At 45.6% G+C, this 20,737-nt stretch overlaps 1 protein-coding gene across 2 annotated transcripts; it reads right to left on the reverse strand.

Annotated features, from left to right (window-relative positions):
* Positions 1-1,796: 1,796 nt before the first annotated feature.
* On the reverse strand, positions 1,797-11,363 carry LOC108433949 (butyrophilin subfamily 1 member A1-like). Of its 2 annotated transcripts, none has more exons than XM_017708835.1 (6): positions 11,264-11,363; positions 6,688-6,741; positions 5,840-6,131; positions 4,676-4,999; positions 3,673-3,969; positions 1,797-3,585 (listed from the first exon to the last, which is right to left on the reverse strand). In XM_017708835.1, the coding sequence occupies exons 2-6, from the start codon at positions 6,697-6,699 to the stop codon at positions 3,359-3,361; spliced, it is 1,152 nt and encodes a 383-aa protein (XP_017564324.1). In that variant the 5' UTR covers positions 6,700-6,741; positions 11,264-11,363; the 3' UTR covers positions 1,797-3,358. The 2 variants fall into 2 exon arrangements, with proteins under 2 accessions (XP_017564324.1, XP_017564323.1); XM_017708834.1 differs by having other exon boundaries at positions 5,840-6,172.
* Positions 11,364-20,737: the final 9,374 nt, after the last annotated feature.

The following is a 20,737-nucleotide window of genomic DNA, read 5'->3' on the forward strand; positions in this document are numbered from 1 at the left end:
TTATAGGCTCATCTTGTCAGTGTTTCTTTCTTTATTTATTTTTTAATGATTTAATTTCATTTTGTTTATACATTTGATATTTTAATGAAATGTGTCAACATTATGCCAGACTTGACAGGCCAGGGGAATCTGTAGGGAGAGGAGAGATAAAGGGGGGGGGGGGTAAAAAAGGGAAATAACAAAAGGGCAGAAAAAAAAACAGCGCAAATGCCACGGCGATGGTTCACCAACTGCTGCTCCTGAGAAAAGAGAAGAAAGTGTACCGGAGACGTACAGCACTTGGAAATACTGCACAAATGACTGTGATGTATGTGTATGTGGGTGAGGGTGTGGGTGTGTGTGTTTGTGAGTGCAGTACAGTATAAATTTGTCACAAGTTGCACTCAATAGCGAGGACAGAAAGCTGCGACAACATCTCCCCGGAGGCCAGAGGAAGGCAGAGAAAGACCAGGGAATCCCGCCCGCCGCGGCCCCCCCAGGAGCAGTGGAGACCCTGGGCCGCATCTCCCAGTGACCCCTGCGTGCCCACCCCAACGGAAGGGAGAGGGGGACTCCGGACAACACCCCCCCCAGCCACGGAGCGCAGGTCCGGGGGAACCAGAGGAACAAGAGGCGCCCCCAGGATGCCCCCCCCCCATCACGAGGCAGCATCGGAGACCCAGCGCCTCATACGCCCGAGAGCTACCCACCACCCAGCAGGGCCCCATCCCCGCCGAGGGGCCCTGAGACGCCCAGGAACCCAACCACCCAGGGGAGCGGGCCAACCGTCACGCTGGAGTACCAGGCCAGGCCCTGAAGCCCCAAGGCACCCCCATCCGGGGGGGGAAGTAGCAACCACAGGGGAGCAGCCAGGAGAGGACCGGGGACAACAATCCCCCGACCCAGAACCAGCTGTCCTCACATACACTAAACCTCATATATACATCCTGGACCATATATACACCTACATACTTTCACTCCTATATATTCATCCATCCCTATATATACACCTACGCACACATACCTCCACACCTATACACACTCCTACATACATACATACACACACATATATACATACACATATCACCCCAATATGTACACACACACACCCATATATACACCCCCCGGTCCCCCCTAGATTCTTTCCGAGTCGCGGTGCAAAAATGGCGCCTGAAAAAAACAGTGCGGTCTGGAAATGACGTGGACGTCATGGCATTAACATCATGATATCAGACGCACAAAAGAAACTTAATTGACCCACTTTCACTGAAATAAGAATCGCAGGTTGGGGTAACATGGTGTCATTTTTAAGTTGATACAATCCACAAAAGTAGACTACCATCACTAAAGCAGGAAGCTGAATAACACTAACTCAAAAAATTACATTACTTCAACTACTGCTCAAATACACTTTTTACAGTGCAGTACTACCTTAAAAGAAGTTCCACCTTAAAATTCAATGCTACCTAAGTGCAATTCCACCTTAAAAGCATTTCCACCTTAAAAAATCATTATGTGTGCTAGTAAGGCTGAGTATATTAGGCTGGGAGCAGGTGAGACATTGTGCTCCATGCGTGAATTTAGATTTTCGGCTCCTACACGGAATCCGTGCATCCGATCAAAAAGATGAAAACAAGCACGCATCACATAGTCAGGCTGGACAATTTGGAGTTGGAACAGCGTCAATATCTTGAAAACTGCGGGACTAGTTAAAATCCGGCAGAAAAATAATAATAATAAGAAGAAGAATATAAATCGGATAACATAAACATAATGCTGAGGCTACGTGATACAAATATCAACTTAGAGGTGCAAGATGGTTTACAGATGGTTTAAATTCAACTTTACTGTCATTGCTCAGTACAAGTACAGGGCAACAAAACTATATGAACAATATATACACAATTACAAATATCTATGAATGATATATACATGTATATATAAACACATAATACTATAAATACCATATATATAGTAGATTTTGCATTGTTAGTGTAGACAATTATGTGTTGTATTCTATATACAGTCTATTGTATGGAAATGCAAGGGATGGTAAATAATGATAAATATTGTGTGCAACATACAGTTTTACAAGATTAGTGAATCAGGGTGATGGTGGAGGGAAAGAAACTGGACCGGAGCTGGCAGGTTCTGGTCTGAAACTTCTGTATCTCCTCCCAGATAGGCGGAGGTTTAACAGTGTGTGGCTGGGGTGGGAGGAGTCCTTCTACGCACACATTGCTGGTTGCGAATGTCTGATGGCAGGGAGCTGTGTGCCAGTGATACACTCAGCGGTCCTCATCACTTTTTGGAGGGCCTTCCTGTCGGCCTCAGTGGAGCTGCCATACCACACAGTCACACAGTTGGCCAGTATGCTTTCAGTGGTGCAGCACTAGAGGTTTATGAGAATCTGAGGAGACACATGCTCCTTCTCTAGTCTCCTCAGGAAGTAGAGCCTGAGCCTGAGCCTTAGTCAAATGTGAAGTGCTGAGTGTCCATGAAAGGTCTTGGGACATGCTCTACCTCAGAACTGTTGTTTCGGACAGAAGAGTGCATGCAGCTTTTGTTTTTCCTGTAGCTTACCATGAGCTCCTTGATTTTGTCTGTGTAAAAGGAGAGATTGTTGGTGGTACACCAGGTAGCCAGGTGCTGGGTCTCCTCCCTGCTTTCAAATGACTGAGAACCAGTTTCTCAAAGCATTTCATCACAATGGGTGTGAGTGCGACGGGGCAGAAGTCGTTCAGACAGACTGCAGATATATAACTTTAACATATGTCATATTCAATGGGAGGGCTTCAGATATAAGACCTAAATTGAGATTTAAGAGTCCAGTGTTGGCTTGAAACCACGGAAACCGAGAAACCCACACTACTTCCTTTGTTTCCAAAAGTTACAAAAGAAGCTTTGTGATATGGGAACATGAACGCAGTGTAGATGGACAGCTTCAAATTAAATGTGTTAGTTTTTTGAGTGATGTATCAATAGTGACCTCACTAATGGGCATAAATTTAAGGGGTGGGGGGAGAGAGTCAGAAGTGGGTCACAGATCATTGATGCTGACATGTTGGCATTATGTGCTGAAAATAAACAGCCTGTAAACCATCCAGTAATAATCAAAAAGATGATCTAAGCTGGTTTACCTGGTCACCTAGCATGGTCATGATTGTTGGCCAGCATACCAGCATCCAAAACATATCATACGCTGTTTTTAGGTGATCAGTCTTGCTGCTCTATGCTGGTTTTTCTAGCAGGGTTGGTTTAGCATCAGAACATGTTTAGACATGCACGTTGTTATTATTAACAAGTATGATGAATGATGAATGACATGTGGCATATGACATGTAAATGAGAGTAATTTTCACTCGTAGTAAACAGTTGTTTAAATGGTGCTGTTGGCAAGCTGCAGATTATTAATGCTGGACAATGTACTGCTGGTGACATCAATGTTGTTGAGACGATGACCTTCAGTGCCTTTTTCCTTAGTTAGACGTGTCCTCTTCCGCTGCTTCAGCACAATCATAAACATGATGAGCACCAGCACCAGCAGTAAAATGGGTACCATTATTATCAGCACTGCTAGTGAGTCTGTTTGTAGCACAGCATTACCTGGAAATGAGAGGAATCAGAGAGTTAGACGTGTTGAATAAAGATGTTCTGCTAGGTGTATAAAAGATCACATGAGGACTGATGTACCTGCAGGCAAGACATGTATGAAGTGAACACTGACAGTGCGCTGTGTTTCCCTCATGATAACTGAGAACGTTCCAGAGTCGTTCATGGACAGGTTCTTCAGCTCCAGGGAGTGGTTCTTGAGAACCATGCAATGGGTGTATTGAGCTGTTTCACACTTCATCTGCTCTTTCTCCACCTCACACACTTGTACAGAACCTTTTCCTCCATCAGGCAGGAACCTCACAATCACTGGAGATAGAGTGTAGAGGGGGAGGAGCACCGAGGTACCAGACCCTGCCTCCAACCAGGTCATATGATCTAACAGACAGACATGGAACTAGTAATGCACAGTTCTCAGTTGTCCAGAGTCAACTGTACTTAACCATCTCATTCAAAAATTATACATCCAGATTTTTAAAGATGTTTTTTTTATTGCTAGTAAAAAAAGTTACAGAACTGCTTTAAACAAGTGAAATATCTGTAAAGAGCATAACTGATTTACATGGTATTTCTAGGCCTGACGCACTCCATCCCAACATGCCCTCCTTGTCTACTCCATCCCAAAATGCCCTCCTGGTCTGCTACATTCCAACATGCCCTCCTGGTCTACACCATCCCAACATGCCACTCCTGTCCCACTCCATTCCACCATACCCCATCTGTCCCACTCCATTCCACCACACCCCCCCCCTGTCCCACTCCATCTCAGCATGCCCTTCCTGTCTCACTCCATACCAATATGCCCCTCCTGTCCCACTCCATCCCATCCTGCTCCTCCTCCTGTACCACTCCATCCCACTGTGCCATCGTCTTTCCCATCTCCTGTCTTACTCTTACTCACCCTTGAACCACTCCAGTCCAACATTGTATACTTCTCTGTCCCACCCCATTCCACCTCCTGTCCTGACCTGTCCTTCATCTCATTCCCCTCATCTCACCTCTTGTCCCACCCTGTCACACTCTGTCACACTTCCTCTGATGTTATTTGAATCTCCCATCCTTGTAATTAAGTGAGCATGCTTACCTGTAACAGTGAGATTAATCTGGGCAGCAAGTCTGATATCTTTGCCCTTCCTGAAGAAGCACATGTAAAGTCCCTGGTCTTCATGGTGAGTGTTCTTCAGCACAAGAGAGAGGTTATCCTGCAGGATTCTGTCTTTGGGCAGTGATGCTCTGTCTGTAAACTGAGGATCTACATATTGAGAACCCTGTGCCCACTCTAGAATTGTCCAGCCCCTCTTCCACTGCACAAACTCAGCTTCTGAATCCATCCAGTCCACACGACCAAAACATGGAAGAACCACTTCATGTCCTACTTTGACAAACAGAGCACTGGGACAATGGGGGACTGGGGATGGGGGTGAGAGAGAGTGATAGATATGAATATTCTATATGTATAGAATAGAATTTACAACCATTTGTCACTGTGTTTGCACACTGTGAAATTAGACCTCTGCATTTAACCCATCCGTGCAGTGAAACACCCACATACATGCACACTACTGAACACATACACTAGTGAGCAGTGAGCACACTTGCCCGGAGCAGTGGACAGCCCCATCCATGGTGCCCGGGGAGCAATTAGGGGTTAGGTGCCTTGCTCAAGGGCACTTCAGTCGACTGTCAGCCAAGTGGATTGAACCAGCAACCTTACGGCCACAGGGATGGTTCTCTAACCTCCAGCCCACGACTGCCCCATATTTTACACTTTTTGTGATGATTTCAGCTTCATAAAACAGTGAAAGGAATATGGGCCATGGAGGTACTGAGGGTGCATCAGCACTCCTACATTTCAGCAACTGCTAAAAGCAAGAACAAAAAAAATCGGAAAAGACAGAATTTTTAAAATATTTCAAGCGTAGCAGAGGCACGTGTGATTTTTGAGCAGGGGAGTTTATATTTTTATTTTGTGTTGTTGATTGGATTGGTCAGCTCCCCCAAGATCTGACTCCCTGAATGATTAATGGTTTTCTCATGCAATTAGTAAATTCTCCATGGCCCCCGTTAAATGGTGGCAGTTCAGGAGGCAGTCTATTCCACATGCTTCCATCCATCCATCCATCCATTTTCTAAGCCGCTTCTCCATCAGGGTCGCGGGGGGATCATGCTTCCAACACAATTAAAATTTTTTTTTTTTACTTTTTCAGTTCAATCAACTGTAAACTTACATTTAATATTCTTGTCTTACCTTCCACTGAGAGCTGAAGTTCTGCAAGTTTGAGCTCCTGCTCCTCTTTGAAGATTACACATCGATACACTCCGCTGTCTCCATGCTGTGTGTGTGTGATGGTCAGTGAGAAATCTCCATGGCGGGTGCCCCCTGCTGGTAGTTCAGTCCTGTTCCTGTAGCTGATGCTGTAGATGATTTGGTCTCGGTTCAGTCTGATGACCAGATGTTCACCCAGCAGCCAGCGCACATCCAGCTGCTCCACAGGTGGGTCTTCAAGGAGTTTACAGGGGAGAGTAACAGAGTCCCCTGGCTTAATGTCAGGTAAAGTAAACAAAGCTGCTGTCAGTACCCCTAGTGGCAGAGTAGAGGATCACATTAAACAGGAATGTGCAGGTGTGCAGGCTTCACATTGTTGTGCTTTTTCTTATCGAGAATGCCTAATTCAACTCGTTAGCTAATTGAGAAACACCTTGCTGGCTGGGTCAGGTGTGTAGAGCAGTGGTCTCCAACCCTGGTCCTGGAGTTCTACCTTCCTGCAGACCTTCATTCCAAACACAGTCTGCCGCATTGCTCCAGCTGATTAATGAGATTTTTGATTGACTGGAGGCTGTAGTGTGAGGCAAGGGGGGGTAGTATGTTTGATGCAGGTTGGAACTAAACTCTGTAGGAAAACAGTTCTCCAGGAGGAGGGTTAGTGACCACTGGTGTAGAGTAAAATTGTGCAGGTCACCAGGAATGGAAATGGGAGCCCCTGTTCTAGCACACATTGAGGTTTATGCTGTGATTCTTAACTTAATCCATTATCAGTTAATGTCATACTGAAATAGAACACAGGCACAAGAAGGGAAAATATCTAACATTCTCACCTGAGACTGCATACAGTATGCTGAGTGATGCAGCCATCGTGATGTACAGTGTACCTTTAGAAAGAACACATATGTGATTATATTATGGATATCGTGCAGTACAAAAGAAACCCAGTGTTTAAAGTCAGGCAGAGACACTTTACCTCTGTCCTACAATCTGGACTGACTAGTAACAGTAGCACAGTCATGTTCGCACAAGCAAAAACGAAACACATTCAAGTTTTATTCAGAACCTCCATTCACAACCATTCAGATGAGTTTGGTCATGAATGAAGGTTTTGAGTAAAACTTGAATTTTATTAATTAATGATCATTTTAATGATTGACTTTTTTACTTATTTATTTATATAATGATGCTGCAAATATCCCCCCAGTACTGTGTAGGAACTGGAATCAGTACTGGCACAGTAACTGGTGGTATGAAAACATATGTTTTCATTTCACACCTACATCTTTGGAAATATATATAAAATAATAAATTAGTAAAATAGTAAATTATTAATTAATGAACATGAAGCACATGTTATTATAATCTACTCTTCCCCATTTTCTAACTTACAAAAAGGTAACTACTACAGGAGTCCCGCTCCATGGATCACCACCTTATCGTGGTGGAGGGGTTTGCATGCTTGAATGATCCTAGGAGCTATGTTGTCTGGAGCAAAAGCTCCTGGTAGGGTCTCCCATGGCAAACTGGCCCTAGGTGCCAGGTCAGATAAAGTGTGATCCATAATTACCCTTATGAAAATAAGAAGAAAACAGGACTTGTGTACCCTGCCCAGATCAGGGTTACTGGAGCCCCACCCTGGAGCCAGGCCTGGGGGAGGGGCTCGCCAGCAAGTGTCTGGTGACCGGCATTTACTCATGGTGCCCAGCCGGGCCCAGCCCGAAGGAGTTACATGAGTCCCCCCTCCCATCGACCCACCACCGATGGAAGGGGCAGTAGTAGGGGTTCAGTGCTTTGTGGATCGGGCAGTGTCCAAAGGCGTGGGCCTTGGCATTCTGATCCTCGGTTGCTGAAACTGGCTTTTGGAACTTGGAATGTTACCTCACTGGCGGGGAAAGAGCCTGAGTTGGTGCATGAGGTTGAGAGACACCAGCTAGATATAGTCAGGCTCACCTCAACACACAGCTTGGGCTCTGGGTCCAATCTCCTTGAGAGGGACTGGACTTTATTCTTTTCTGGAGTTGCCCATGGTGAGAGACGGCAGACAGATTTGGGCTGTCTCATAGCCCCTTGACTCTGTGCCTGTATGTTAGGGTTTTCTCAGATGGATGAGAGGGTAGCTTCCCTATGCCTTCGGGTTGGGGAACGGGTCCTGACTGCTGTCTGTGCTGTTCAGAGTACCCAGCCTTCTTAGAGTCCTTGGGAAGGGTGTTGGAGACTCTATTGTTATACTGGGGGACTTCAACGCTCACTTCGGCAATGACAGTGAGACCTGGAGGGGTGTGATTGGGAGGCCTCTCTGATCTGAACCCGAGTGGTGTTCAGTTTTTGGACTTCTGTGCAAACCACAGTTTGTCCATCACAAACACCATGTTTGAACACGAGGATGTCCATAAGTGCACATGGCACCAGGACACCCTAGGCCGCAGTTCAATGATTGACTTTGTAGTCATGTCATCGGACTTGCAGCCATGTGTTTTGGACACTTGGGTAAAGAGAGGAGCTGAGCTGTCTACTGATTACCACCTGGTGGTGAGTTGGATCAGGTGGTGGGGAAGATGCCGGTCAGACCAGGCAAACCCAAACGTATAGTGAGGGTTTGCTGGGAACGTCTGGCAGAAGAACTTGTCAGATTGATCTTCAACTCACACCTCTGTCAGAAGTTTGACCAGATATCGGGGGAGGTGAGGGACATTGACTCAGAATAGGCCATGTTCCATTCCTCCATTGTTCAAGTGGCTGACTGTAGCTGTGGCCGCAAGGTTGGTGGCTAGGCTCCAGGGGTGGATGAGATACATTCGGAGTTCCTCAAAGCTCTGGATGTTGTGGGGCTGTCTTGGCTGACACGACTTTTCAACATTGCGTGGACATCGGGGGCAGTGCCACTGGCTTGGCAGACTGGGGTGGTGGTGCCTCTTTTTAAAAAGGGGGACCGGAGGGTGTGTTCCAACTACAGGGGAATCACACTCCTCAGCCTCCCTGGTAAGGTCTATGCAGGGGTACTGGAGAAGAGAGTCCAGCTTATAGTCAAACCTTGGATTCAGGAGGAGCAGTGCGGGTTCCGCCCCGGTCGTGGAACACTCGATCAACTCTTCACCCTCTCCAGTTCATGGGAGTTTGCCCAACCAGTCCACATGTGCTTTGTAGATTTGGAGAAGGCATTTGACTGTGTTCCCCAGGGTACTCTGTGGGAGGTGCTTCGGGAGTACAGGGTACATGGCTCTTTGCTACGAGCCATTCAGGCCCTTACAAACAAAGCAGGAGTTTGGTTCGCATGGCCGGCAGTAAGTCGGACTCGTTCCCAGTGAGAGTTGGACTCTGTCACGGCTGCCCTTTGTCACCGATTCTATTCATAATTTTCATGGATAGAATTTCTAGGCACAGTCAGGGGATGGAGGGTGTCCAGTTTGGTGACCTCAAGGTCACATCGCTACTGTTTGCAGATGATGTGGTCCTATTGGAGACATCAGGCCGTGAACTTCAGCTTTCGCTGGATCAGTTTGCAGCCGAGTGTGAAGCGGCCGGGATGAGAATCAGTACCTCCAAAGGGTGGGAAATGGAAAAAGATGGAAAAGGGTGGAGAGCCCTCTCTGGGTCTGGGATAAGATCTTGCCTCAAGTGGGGGAGTTTAAGTATCTTGGGGTCTTGTTCACGAGTGATGGTAAAAGGGAGCGGGAGATTGACAGGCGGATTGGTGCTGGGTAAGCAGTGATGCAGACTCTTTACCGGTCTCTTGTGGCAAAGAAAGAGCTGAGCCATAAGGCAAGGCTCTCGATTTACCGGTCGATCTACATTCCCACCCTCACCTATGGTCATGAGCTTTGGGTAATGACTGAAAGAATGAGGTTGCGAATACAAGCGGCCGAAATGAGTTTCCTCCGCAGGGTGTCTGGACTCTCCCTTAGAGATAGGGTGAGAAGTTCGATCATCCGGGAGGGACTCAGAGTAGAGCCGCTGCTTCTCCACGTCAAGAGGAGCCAGCTGAGGTGGTTCAGGCATCTGGTTAGGATGCCTCCTGGACACCTCCCGAGGGAGCTAGTGGAAGTGGCTGGGGAAAGGGAGGTCTGGGCCTCATTGCTTAGGATGCTGCCCCCGTGACCTGAACCCCGAAGAAGTGGAAGGTAATGGATAGATGGATGGACTACAGGATTCCTATAAGAATCTTATAGTAAACTCAGATTATTATAGAAGTATTGCACACTTATAGAAATTGCACACTTTAGATTACCCTAAATGCTTCTACTTAAACACAACAGGATATGTTGTTTTATGGACTGACAATATTCATATTGTCACGTCGTTCATATGTAAGAATATGAGGTATGTGTATAATAAAACGTGATAAATTGTGAATAATAATTTTAGACAATAAGCAGTTAAAGACTGCTGTTTGCTAACATTCCTGCTGATGTCAAACATGCAAAAAAGGAACTGTCATTATACATATTGTATAGTGAGATTTAGTGTTTATAATATGAGCTTGAAGAGATTAATTTCTGCAGTAAGTAATGGTGCACTGTAAATGGAATCCAGTGAGAACACTGTACTGCCTGCAGTAAGGGCTGATACAATAACACAGACGGTTGAGAGGAAATGTGAGTCTACAGGAAATACAGCCTAAGCAGTTTCATCTGTATTATTTGTGTAAAGCCTATATTACATTTGTGTGTGTGAGGCATTAAAGAACAGCATCTAAAGGAGAACCTGAAAATATAACTAGATAACTTGGAGACACAGGAGGTCATTTAACATAATCATACCCCAAAATTGTATTTATAGATTTATAAAAAGCTGCTTCCTGTTTTTTAAGAGACTATAAAGACTTACTGTAATGTAGGTTAGGGTTATATGTAATGTAGCTATGGCTTTTAAGAATAAGTAGAAGTGGATAAATAATCATAACCATAATAAAGCCTCATTTGTAAATGCTTTTGTTGTCATATTGCATAAACTGTGAAAGTGTACCACGCAGGAAAGTGTAGTCTGCTGATTTGCCCTTTAACAAGACAGCGTCAACAGCAATGGAAAATAAACAGTGAACAGTAATTAATTTGCTGGATGTCTGGGTTTGTATAATATGAAATGAGAATAAGAAACGTGAATGCTCTGGAGCTTGTTGATCTTTCAGGACTTAAAAAAATCATAATTTAAAGAAGTTTGGTATGAAAAGGTTCCACACTGCTATAACACACTACTGGGTTAAATTAGTTCTGAGGAAGCAGCGATGTGATACCAAACTTCTGATTGTGATGATTTATGTCACTCAGCAAAGTCAAACAGAGTAAAAGCTATAACCTTTCTACTGCAGACAGCAGGTTTACACACAGAGACCAAGAATAAAGAGCAAAACACCTCAGTGAGTCATCATTATAAGCAGCTATTGAAAGATAAGAAATAGAAAGTTCTTACATATCGTCCTAAACCTGTGCTGGTGGTTTGGATCCTGCTCCGCTAAGTTTGATCAGATGTTCTGACGAAACAAAGAGCTCTTTAAGTTTTTCACTCTGTTTACTTCCTCCTTGTCTCAAGTTATGCAAGAGGCTTGGCTTTTTTTTGGTTGGCGGAAACACATCCATATCAGGTGAGATCCAGATCTTAGGGGAAGTCCACCCATTTTTAAAATTTTTGATCTTGACACCAATAAATGGTGCGACACTACGTAAGTCTACGCTTACCTGGACAAGAATGCCAGTACTGTCAGGGTTTTTTACTTTTCCAGTGCATCTAACACTGTTTGGCCTGCTGTTCTGGGTGATAATCTGACAGTGATGCAAGTAGATGCCCCCCTTGTGTCTGCAGCACTTTTCACCCTCTACACCACGGACATCAGTTACTGCACAGAGACTTGCCACCTTCAGAAGTTTTCTGATGACTACAATAGTTGGATGTATCAGCAGACGAGTACAGAGTGACAGTGAAAGACTTTGTCGCATGGTGCGAGCTGAACCATCTACAGCTCAACGTGACGAAGACAAAGGAACTGGTGGTGGACCTGAGGAGGGACAAGGCCCTGGCTGGTGACCCCTGTGTCCATCAGGGAGGTCAGTGTAGACACTGTGGAGGATTACAAATATCTGGGAGTATATATTGACAGTAAACTGGACTGGGCTAAGAAGTTGTACTTGTATACTTGTATACTTGTAGTGTATTCAATTGAAAAGGATTTGCAGATCATTGTATTCTGTTTTTATTTATGTTTTATACAACGTCCCAACTTCATTGGAATTGGGGTTGTGTATATATATATATATATATATATATATATACACACACACATTATATTAATGTGGGAGGAGTCTCAGTAGGTCTGTTTAGTTAAGAGGGCTGCCCCTTAGATCAGCTTCATACTCAGGACAGGACGATGGGATATCTTACTACAGCTATCCACATGATATTCTGATCTACTTGTTAGCCAATTAGTACTCAGCTGTATCAAAGCCAGCCCATCAGCACTCAGTAGCAGTAATGTTAGCCAATTAGCACTCAGTAGCAGTAAAGCCAGTCAATCAGTGTTCAGTAGCATTATTGCTAACAAACAGGTTAGGGTGACATAAGATCCTATGGCAGTGAGTGTCCATACATCATATGTTACAGCTGTCCTACCCATTGAATTCAGTGATTTTTTGGTCTCGTTGAAGAGAGTAGGGGGGTTGCTGCGTCAGTAAAATATGTTTGAGACAGGATGCTGTATCTCAGGTCCAAAGTGGGCAGCATAGCATATGGATGACATAAAACAGACCCTAATCCTTGGCCATAAAAATTGGGACAGAGTTTGTCATTCACTTCCAATTTGGGTGGAAGCTTTGACTTTGCTTGCTTGAACATTTGGAGTTGAATGGACTTTGCATTTATAAGCACTCCAGTTCGTTTCCTGATACATTAAATCTGCAATCAGATACTGTCAAACACTAAAACGTTGTGAAGATTTCGGCTTCTCTTTTGATTTTTCCAGTTCCACCTTAAATGGTGCTGAGTTCACGTTCTGTTGCCTCAGGCAGAATTTTAGGAATTTTATTTTAAATTCAAAGCTGCAAGGCGATTAAGAAGCTGACTTCAGCCTCATAAAACAGTCAAATGTTGAGAGACATTTTATAAGAAACTACTCAATGTTTGGGGAGAATTTTCCTGTTGGAAAGGGGAGGAAAGTGGCTATAGCTAAAGCTTAAAGCAGAGCAAAGTAAGTCTGAGTTTTTGTTTATATTGTTTGGCCTATGCTAGTACATTAATTGTTATGGCCCCCAAGGTGGATTGATTTTTGTTGAAAGGACAAAATGACTTTAGACTCCTGACCTAACCAGGCTTTTAATGCAGAGGGTACTGGTCGGGTTTCCTGCTCATCCAGTTGTTTTTGTTATGCACAATCACAGACTGTCCGAGCGCTGCACTTCCGCATAAAATCTGTATTGCACTTATGAACATATTGCACAATGAAGCATTTTTACATTCTGAATGTGTGCATGGTCTACTGGGAGCAGTGTTGGTTGAACAGTTTCACAGCAGCAGGAAGGAAGGACCTGCGATAGAGCTCCTTCACACACTTGGTTGCATTTTGCAATCAAACAACTCTTTGAAATGCACAGAAACCTGCAAAACCACACAGACGCTGTCAGACACACCCTGCAAAAAAAAAGAAAAAAAATGTATGCTTCTTCAGTAATACCATTTTTGAAGTCCTCTGCACATTTTCTTACCTCACTGTTACACTCAGAGAACCTGAAATATTGAAACAGCCAGTTTACATTTTTAGGTTATTATGATTATTATGATATCTGAGTGGAGCAGATTTGCCTTTTTTCACAGAGATCTCTCTCTTTCTCTCTTTTGCCCACTCACTCTCATGAGCCCCTTGCATGTCACTATTTGTATCAGCCAAGACTATTAATCCTCGTTATGCCTATATGGGGAACTCTGAGTCTAAGCTCCATTTCTCTATGGCCAGAATGAATAGGGTTTTTCAAAAATCGCTTCTGTCACACACTGTGTTAAATAAAAATGCTCAGAACCTGATATGTTTTGCCCTGTCGACATTCCTCTCCCGAATATCTCTGGATCCTCTGAATTACATGGTCGTTTAAGAGCCTTAATACTAATATTGCAACATGCAAGCTAAAGCTACTGAGCATCAATCTGATGTCACTAAGCTGCATGTAACTAGGGCTATGGCGGTGCTCTGACGAGCAATGCTACCTGTGAAAATGCTTAAGTCTGTGATCTACTTTGTTGTCATGGCAACTTCAGTTAAGACTGAAGTTAGGACAGAAGCCATTACACAATAATAGTTAAATCTATAATCTTATCTTATTTTCAGAAAATGGTATTACAGAAACATGTCTAACTAACTTGATTACTTGTTTACGGTTCAGCTGTGCACATATGGCCAGTTGCTAGACACAACAGTTCATTGTCGTCTTCAGTCAAGTAAGTTAAAATTTCCTAACTTGAGAAATCTATTCATATCATGCCTTTCAACCCTCCATCCTAGTTAGCAAAATTGATCTATACAATCTTTTAGTTTAATTCTGTTCCAGTTCTGACTGGGTCCCAGGCCCGTATCTGGCCCATATACTGTAAAGTGAGTAGAACTAACAGATGTGGCCCAGATGTGACCCACATACTGTAAAGTGAGTAGAACCAAGAGATCTGGCCCAGCTCTGACCTACAAACTGCAATATGTGGTGTGGTCCATCACTCACCTACTGAGCCAGCTAATGTTGTAATGCTGTTTGTACTAAGCTGATGTTGTTGAGAAACTAAACAGTTTAGTAGCATTGTTGTTGTCCACTTGTTTAGCAATTGTGACAGGATAGCCGAGCACTCATCACCAGATAACTAAAAGTAATCTGTTTCCTTTCTTTCAAAAACTGTGCCCGTGCTTTTCCAGCTGGTAAAAACAGCTCACCAGAAACTTTCTCCCACTATCCCACGACAGATTTGTGAAATGTTCCATTGTTTGGCGAGTGTTTGTCATGTTCCAACAACCATAAAGGATGGTTTAAAACAGCAATTAACTGGAGCTTCTGGATAATACGAGTTATCAAGCCATCTCTCAGCTCGAGCAGCTTGTAGGAATCCTGCAGATGTAAGTTAGATAAAAAAAAATCTTACCAGCATGCACTCTACCAAGCCAGATGGCTATAGGTCTACACAGTGCCGGATTAATTTGAACACGCCTATTTATACAGCACTGAGCTCTCACTGGATGCATTGTAATGGTACTCTGTTAGCAGTGGCTAAGCTATGCCAGAGATTATATTTATACTTTTTCAGGGTCATGATTCCTCTCTGGTTATGCAAAGCTGCTCAAAATATGTTCCTTTATCATCATCATCATCATTAACCACTTAGTCCAGGTAAGGTCACGGTAGCAGTTGGGAGAGCGGAGAATCCCAGACAACCCTGTCCTCCATGACTTCCTCCAGCTCATTCTGGGGGACCCCAAGCTGCTCCCAGGCCAACTTGGAGATATCTGCTTAATATCTAATAGGAAAATAGAAACTTGAGCTATGTTAATGAATAAATACATAAAAATGAAAGACCTCAAATGCAGATATTGCATCCATCCATCCATCCATCCATTATCTTCCGCTTCTCCGGGGTTCGGGTCGCGGGGGCAGCATCCTAAGCAATGAAGCCCAGACCTCCCTTTCCCCAGCCACTTCCACCAGCTCTCCAAGGGGGATTCCGAGGCGCTCCCAGGCCAGCTGGGCGATATAGTCGCGCCAGCGTGTCCTGGGTCTTCCCCGGGGTCTCCTCCCAGGTGGACTCGCCTGTGACACCTCCCGAGGGAGGCGTCCAGGAGGCATCCTAACCAGATGCCCGAACCACCTCAGCTGGCTCCTCTCGACGTGAAGAAGCAGCGGCTCTACTCCGAGTCCCTCCCGGATGACTGAACTTCTCACCCTATCTCTAAGGGAGAGTCCAGACACCCTGCGGAGGAAACTCATCTGAACTCATCGGCCGCTTGTATTCGCGATCTTATTCTTTCGGTCATTACCCAAAGCTCATGACCATAGGTGAGGGTGGGAACGTAGATCGACCAGTAAATCGAGAGCCTTGCATTAATGCTCAGCTCTTTCTTTACCACAACAGACCGGTAAAGAGCCCGCATCACTGCTGACCCAGCACCAATCCGCCTGTCAATCTCCCGCTCCCTTGTACCATCACTCGTGAACAAGACCCCGAGATACTTGAACTCCTCCACTTGAGGCAAGAGCCTATCCCCGACCCAGAGAGGGCTGTCCACCCTTTTCCGCCTGAGAACCATGGTCTCGGATTTAGAGGTACTGATTCTCATCCCAGCCGCTTCACACTCAGCTGCAAACCGATCCAGCGAAAGCTGAAGTTCGCGGCCTGATGTCCCCAATAGGACCACATCATCTGCAAACAGTAGCGATGTGACCCTGAGGTCACCAAACCGGACACCCTCCATCCCTTGACTGCGCCTAGAAATTCTATCCATAAAAATTATGAATAGAATCGGTGACAAAGGGCAGCCCTGACGGAGTCCAACTCTCACTGGGAATGAGTCTGACTTACTGCCGGCCATGCGAACCAAACTCCTGCTTTGTTTGTACAGGGCCTGAATGGCTCGTAGCAAAGAGCCATGTACCCCGTACTCCCAAAGCACCTCCCACAGAATACCCCGGGGAACACAGTCGAATGCCTTCTCCAGATCCACAAAGCACATGTGGACTGGTTGGGTAAACTCCCATGAACCCTCCAGAATCCTGGAGAGGGTGAAGAGTTGGTCCAGTGTTCCACGACCAGGGCGGAACCCGCACTGTTCTTCCTGGATCCGAGGTTCGACTATAAGCCAGACTCTCTTCTCCAGTACCCCTGCATAGACCTTGCCAGGGAGGCTGAGGAGTGTGATTCCCCTGTAGTTGGAACACACCCTCCGGTCCCCTTTTTTAAAAAGAGGCACCACCACCCCAGTCTGCCAATCCAGTGGCACCACCCCCGATGTCCACGCAATGTTGAAAAGGCGTGTCAGCCAAGACAGCCCCACAACATCCAGAGCCTTGAGGAACTCAGGGCGGATCTCATCCACCCCTGGAGCCTTGCCACCAAGGAGCTTCTTAACTACCTTAGCGACTTCGGCCTCAGTAATGGACAAGCCTATTCCCATGTCCCCAGACTCAGCCTCTTCACTGGAGAACGTGTCGGTGGGATTGAGAAGGCCTTCAAAGTATTCCTTCCACCGCCCAATGACGTCTTCAGTCGAGGTCAGCAGCACACCATCTCCACTATATACAGTGCTAGTGGCACACTGCTTTCCCCTTCTGAGTTGCCTGACGGTTTGCCAGAATCTTTTCGGAGCCGACTTAAAATCACTTTCCAAGGCCTCACCAAACTCCTCCCATACACGGGTGTTTGCCTTGGCGACAACTGAAGCCGCAGATCGCTTGGCCTGTCGATACCTGCTAGCTGCCTCTGGTGTCCCACAGGCCAACCATGCTAGTAGGACTCCTTCTTCAGCTTGACGGCATCTCTCACCTGGGGTGTCCACCACCGGGTTCGAGGATTACCGCCCCGACAGGCACCAACTACCTTACGGCCACAGCTACAGTCAGCCGCTTCAGCAATGGAGGAACGGAACATGGCCCATTCTGAGTCAATGTCCCCCACCTCCCCCGATATCTGGTCAAAGTTCTGACGGAGGTGTGAGTTGAAGATCAATCTGACAGGTTCTTCTGCTAGACGTTCCCAGCAAACCCTCACTATACGTTTGGGCTTGCCTGGTCTGACCGGCATCTTCCCCCACCACCTGATCCAACTCACCACCAGGTGGTGATCAGTTGACAGCTCAGCTCCTCTCTTTACCCGAGTGTCCAAAACACATGGCCGCAAGTACGATGACACGACTACAAAGTCAATCATTGAACTGCGGCCTAGGGTGTCCTGGTGCCATGTGCACTTATGGACATCCTTGTGTTCAAACATGGTGTTCGTGATGGACAAACTGTGGTTTGCGCAGAAGTCCAAAAACTGAACACCACTCGGGTTCAGATCAGAGAGGCCTTTCCTCCCAATCACACCCGTCCAGGTCTCACTGTCATTGCCCACGTGAGCGTTGAAGTCCCCCAGTAGGACAATAGAGTCTCCAGGAGGAGCACTTTCAAGCACCCTTCCCAAGGACTCTAAGAAGGCCGGGTACTCTGAACTGCTGTTCGGTGCATAAGCACAGACAACAGTCAGGACCCGTTCCCCAACCCAAAGGCGTAGGGAAGCTACCCTCTCATCCACCGGAGAAAACCCCAACATACAGGCACCGAGTCGAGGGGCTATGAGAAAGCCCACACCTGCCCGCCGCCTCTCACCATGGGCAACTCCAGAAAAGAATAAAGTCCAGCCCCTCTCAAGGAGATTGGACCCAGAGCCCAAGCTGTGTGTTGAGGTGAGCCAGACTATATCTAGCCGGTATCTCTCAACCTCGCGCACCAACTCAGGCTCCTTCCCCGCCAGTGAGGTAACGTTCCAAGTTCCAAAAGCCAGTTTCAGCAACCGAGGATCAGAACGCCAAGGCCCACACCTTCGGACACTGCCCGATCCACAACGCACCGAACCCCTACTACTGCCCCTCCCATTGGTGGTGGGTCGATGGGAGGGGGGACTCATGTAACTCCTTCGGGCTGGGCCCGGCCTGGCGCCATGAGTAAATGCCCGGCCACCAGACGCTCGCTGGCGAGCCCCTCCCCCAGGCCTGGCTCCAGGGTGGGGCCCCGGTAACCCTGTACCGGGCAGGGTACACAAGTCCCGTTTTTGTGTCTTCATAGGGGTTATTATGGATCACACTTTGTCTGACCTGTCACCTAGGACCAGTTTGCCATGGGAGACCCTACCAGGAGCTTTTGCTCCAGACAACATAGCTCCTAAGATCATTCAAGCATGCAAACCCCTCCACCACGATAAGGTGGTGATCCAAGGAGAGGGCAGATATTGCAGAACATAATAAAGACTACTTGACTTATAAATTCAGATGTAGTGCAACTGTAAGTTCTTGAGCTATAGAGCAGCTGTGGTAATTCCTGTGTATAACCGAGTGAGCAGTACTGTTGTACTTGAAGTACTGTTAGAGTATGGAGTAAGTTAATCATGATGAGTGTTATTAATCTTATTAATCCAGTCCAGTAGCTGGGGGTCCGTACAGCCCCTGTTGTAAGGTGCCTGTTATACAGTCTGATCACAGCGCATGTTCTGCAGTCTGTTACTGAATCAGCTCCTTTGGGTGTCTTCTAATGAACTTTTTTCTTGCTCAGTTTTATAATCTGATCCAGACTGTGCACCTTGTCTGACTTTAAACTCTCACGTTTGTCTTCTACTGCACATGCTAATATGAAATAAATCTTTTATTTGCCAAAGGTACCTTTTAATCATGTTGACTGCTCATCTACACTGGATTAGCATACTGTACCCACTCTCAGGTAAGAAAATCTATCTTAAATCTGTATTAAAATAATTAGGTTGTATTCAGTTTGTGATTTATATATGATGTTGCTAAATGAAGCTAATAATCATGCACATTTAATTGATAACAGTTGCATGAAGGCTAAAATTAACATATTTATATACCAACTACTGAAACTGCAGCCTAAAACTGCTCAAGCCGCTGGACAAAGCCAGCTGGTCTGTGTGGGGCATTGTGGTAAGTTCAGTTCAGTGCACAGCAGTGTTAGCTTGTAGACTCACAGGCCTGATCTGGTCTTGTAACAGGAAATGTTTTGGTGCTGAATTGTGTTGAAATTCACTGCTAACAAGGGAACACCTCCTCTAAATTCCTCTATTCCTCGTTATTTTAAAGATATCTGCACTCATAAATGTGTGGTTTTAAAGGTTAACTGCTCTTGGATGGCTTATTATGGAGAGACTGATGCTTGATCAAATGTGTTACTAGTGCAGAGTTTATCCCATTGAAAACACAGACTATGAAGCTCCAATCTATCATGGTCCAAAATGTTAAAGTATGGTAAGTAGAGGATGTGCTGTAAGAGGTCAGCATCTGAGTCCGAAGTTCCAACAAGAGCCGTGGGAAGCAGCATAAATCTCTACTGCAGATGCCAATCCAGTTTCACCACAGCAGAGGTCCAGTGCAGCTCACTAAAGCTCTAGTTTAAAGGATAAAGGCTCCAATCTGAGTCAGATAAACCTGTTAGCTTAAGCTACTTTTAGTTTATACTCTTGTTGGCACCACAGGCTAACGTGACCACCAGTAGGTATGGGTCACTGTTGCTGGACTGAGGTGGGTTTAGAAGACAAAGATGCAAATCTTAGTAAATGAAGTCCAGTGACAGAAAGACAGACGCTAATTGTTGAAGCAATAGCTCTATTGTTAGTAGTTTTCATTAATATTAACAAAATAGCTATCACTATATAGCTATAACTATTGTTAATAGTTAGTTTAGTTCGTTAATTCAGTGCCACAAGAAAACTGAGTTAGCTAGTCCTGTGTTATTTGTTTGAAAGAAATATAAATTTTGCCTCATAGTCCACAAGGGGACCTACAAGAGACCTCTGCTACATCTGCCCAATCCCAGATAATCACATCAGGCTGTACAAGATTAGCAGTGCTCCTGTTCTGACTGCTTAATGGCCTCACCCTGTGCCTGATTCACTCAGGATTTCCATCTTTAATAGGTGTGAAATCACCAGATTGCACTGATCTAAAGTCCTCCAGTTATACACACCTGCATTAAGAACACTCAACACCTGCTGCAGTGTGGACCATCAGGACTGAGTTTAGATACAATGTAATAGATATTGTACTTTACCTTAACTCTCCTACTGATGTGTTCCTCTACTCTGCCAAAGGGGTGCTGTCTGCAGTTGTGGTTAAGATTGTTAATCTGGGGGGGCTCCATCACCCTCCCCTGTAAACTCCTTGAT

Source organism: Pygocentrus nattereri, chromosome 10, assembly GCF_015220715.1.
Source record: "Pygocentrus nattereri isolate fPygNat1 chromosome 10, fPygNat1.pri, whole genome shotgun sequence".
In the NCBI taxonomy this organism is placed as follows: Eukaryota; Metazoa; Chordata; class Actinopteri; order Characiformes; family Serrasalmidae; genus Pygocentrus; species Pygocentrus nattereri.

Excerpts from the sequence above, each read along its gene's own strand:
- LOC108433949 (XM_017708834.1), bottom strand. The coding sequence starts at position 6,724 with ATGGCTGCATCACTCAGCATACTGTATGCAGTCTCAG. Across the intron at positions 6,173-6,687 it reads CATACTGTATGCAGTCTCAG|GGGTACTGACAGCAGCTTTG; the intron begins GTGAGAATGTTA and ends CTCTGCCACTAG. Across the intron at positions 5,000-5,839 it reads ACTTCAGCTCTCAGTGGAAG|TCCCCCATTGTCCCAGTGCT; the intron begins GTAAGACAAGAA and ends CCCCATCCCCAG.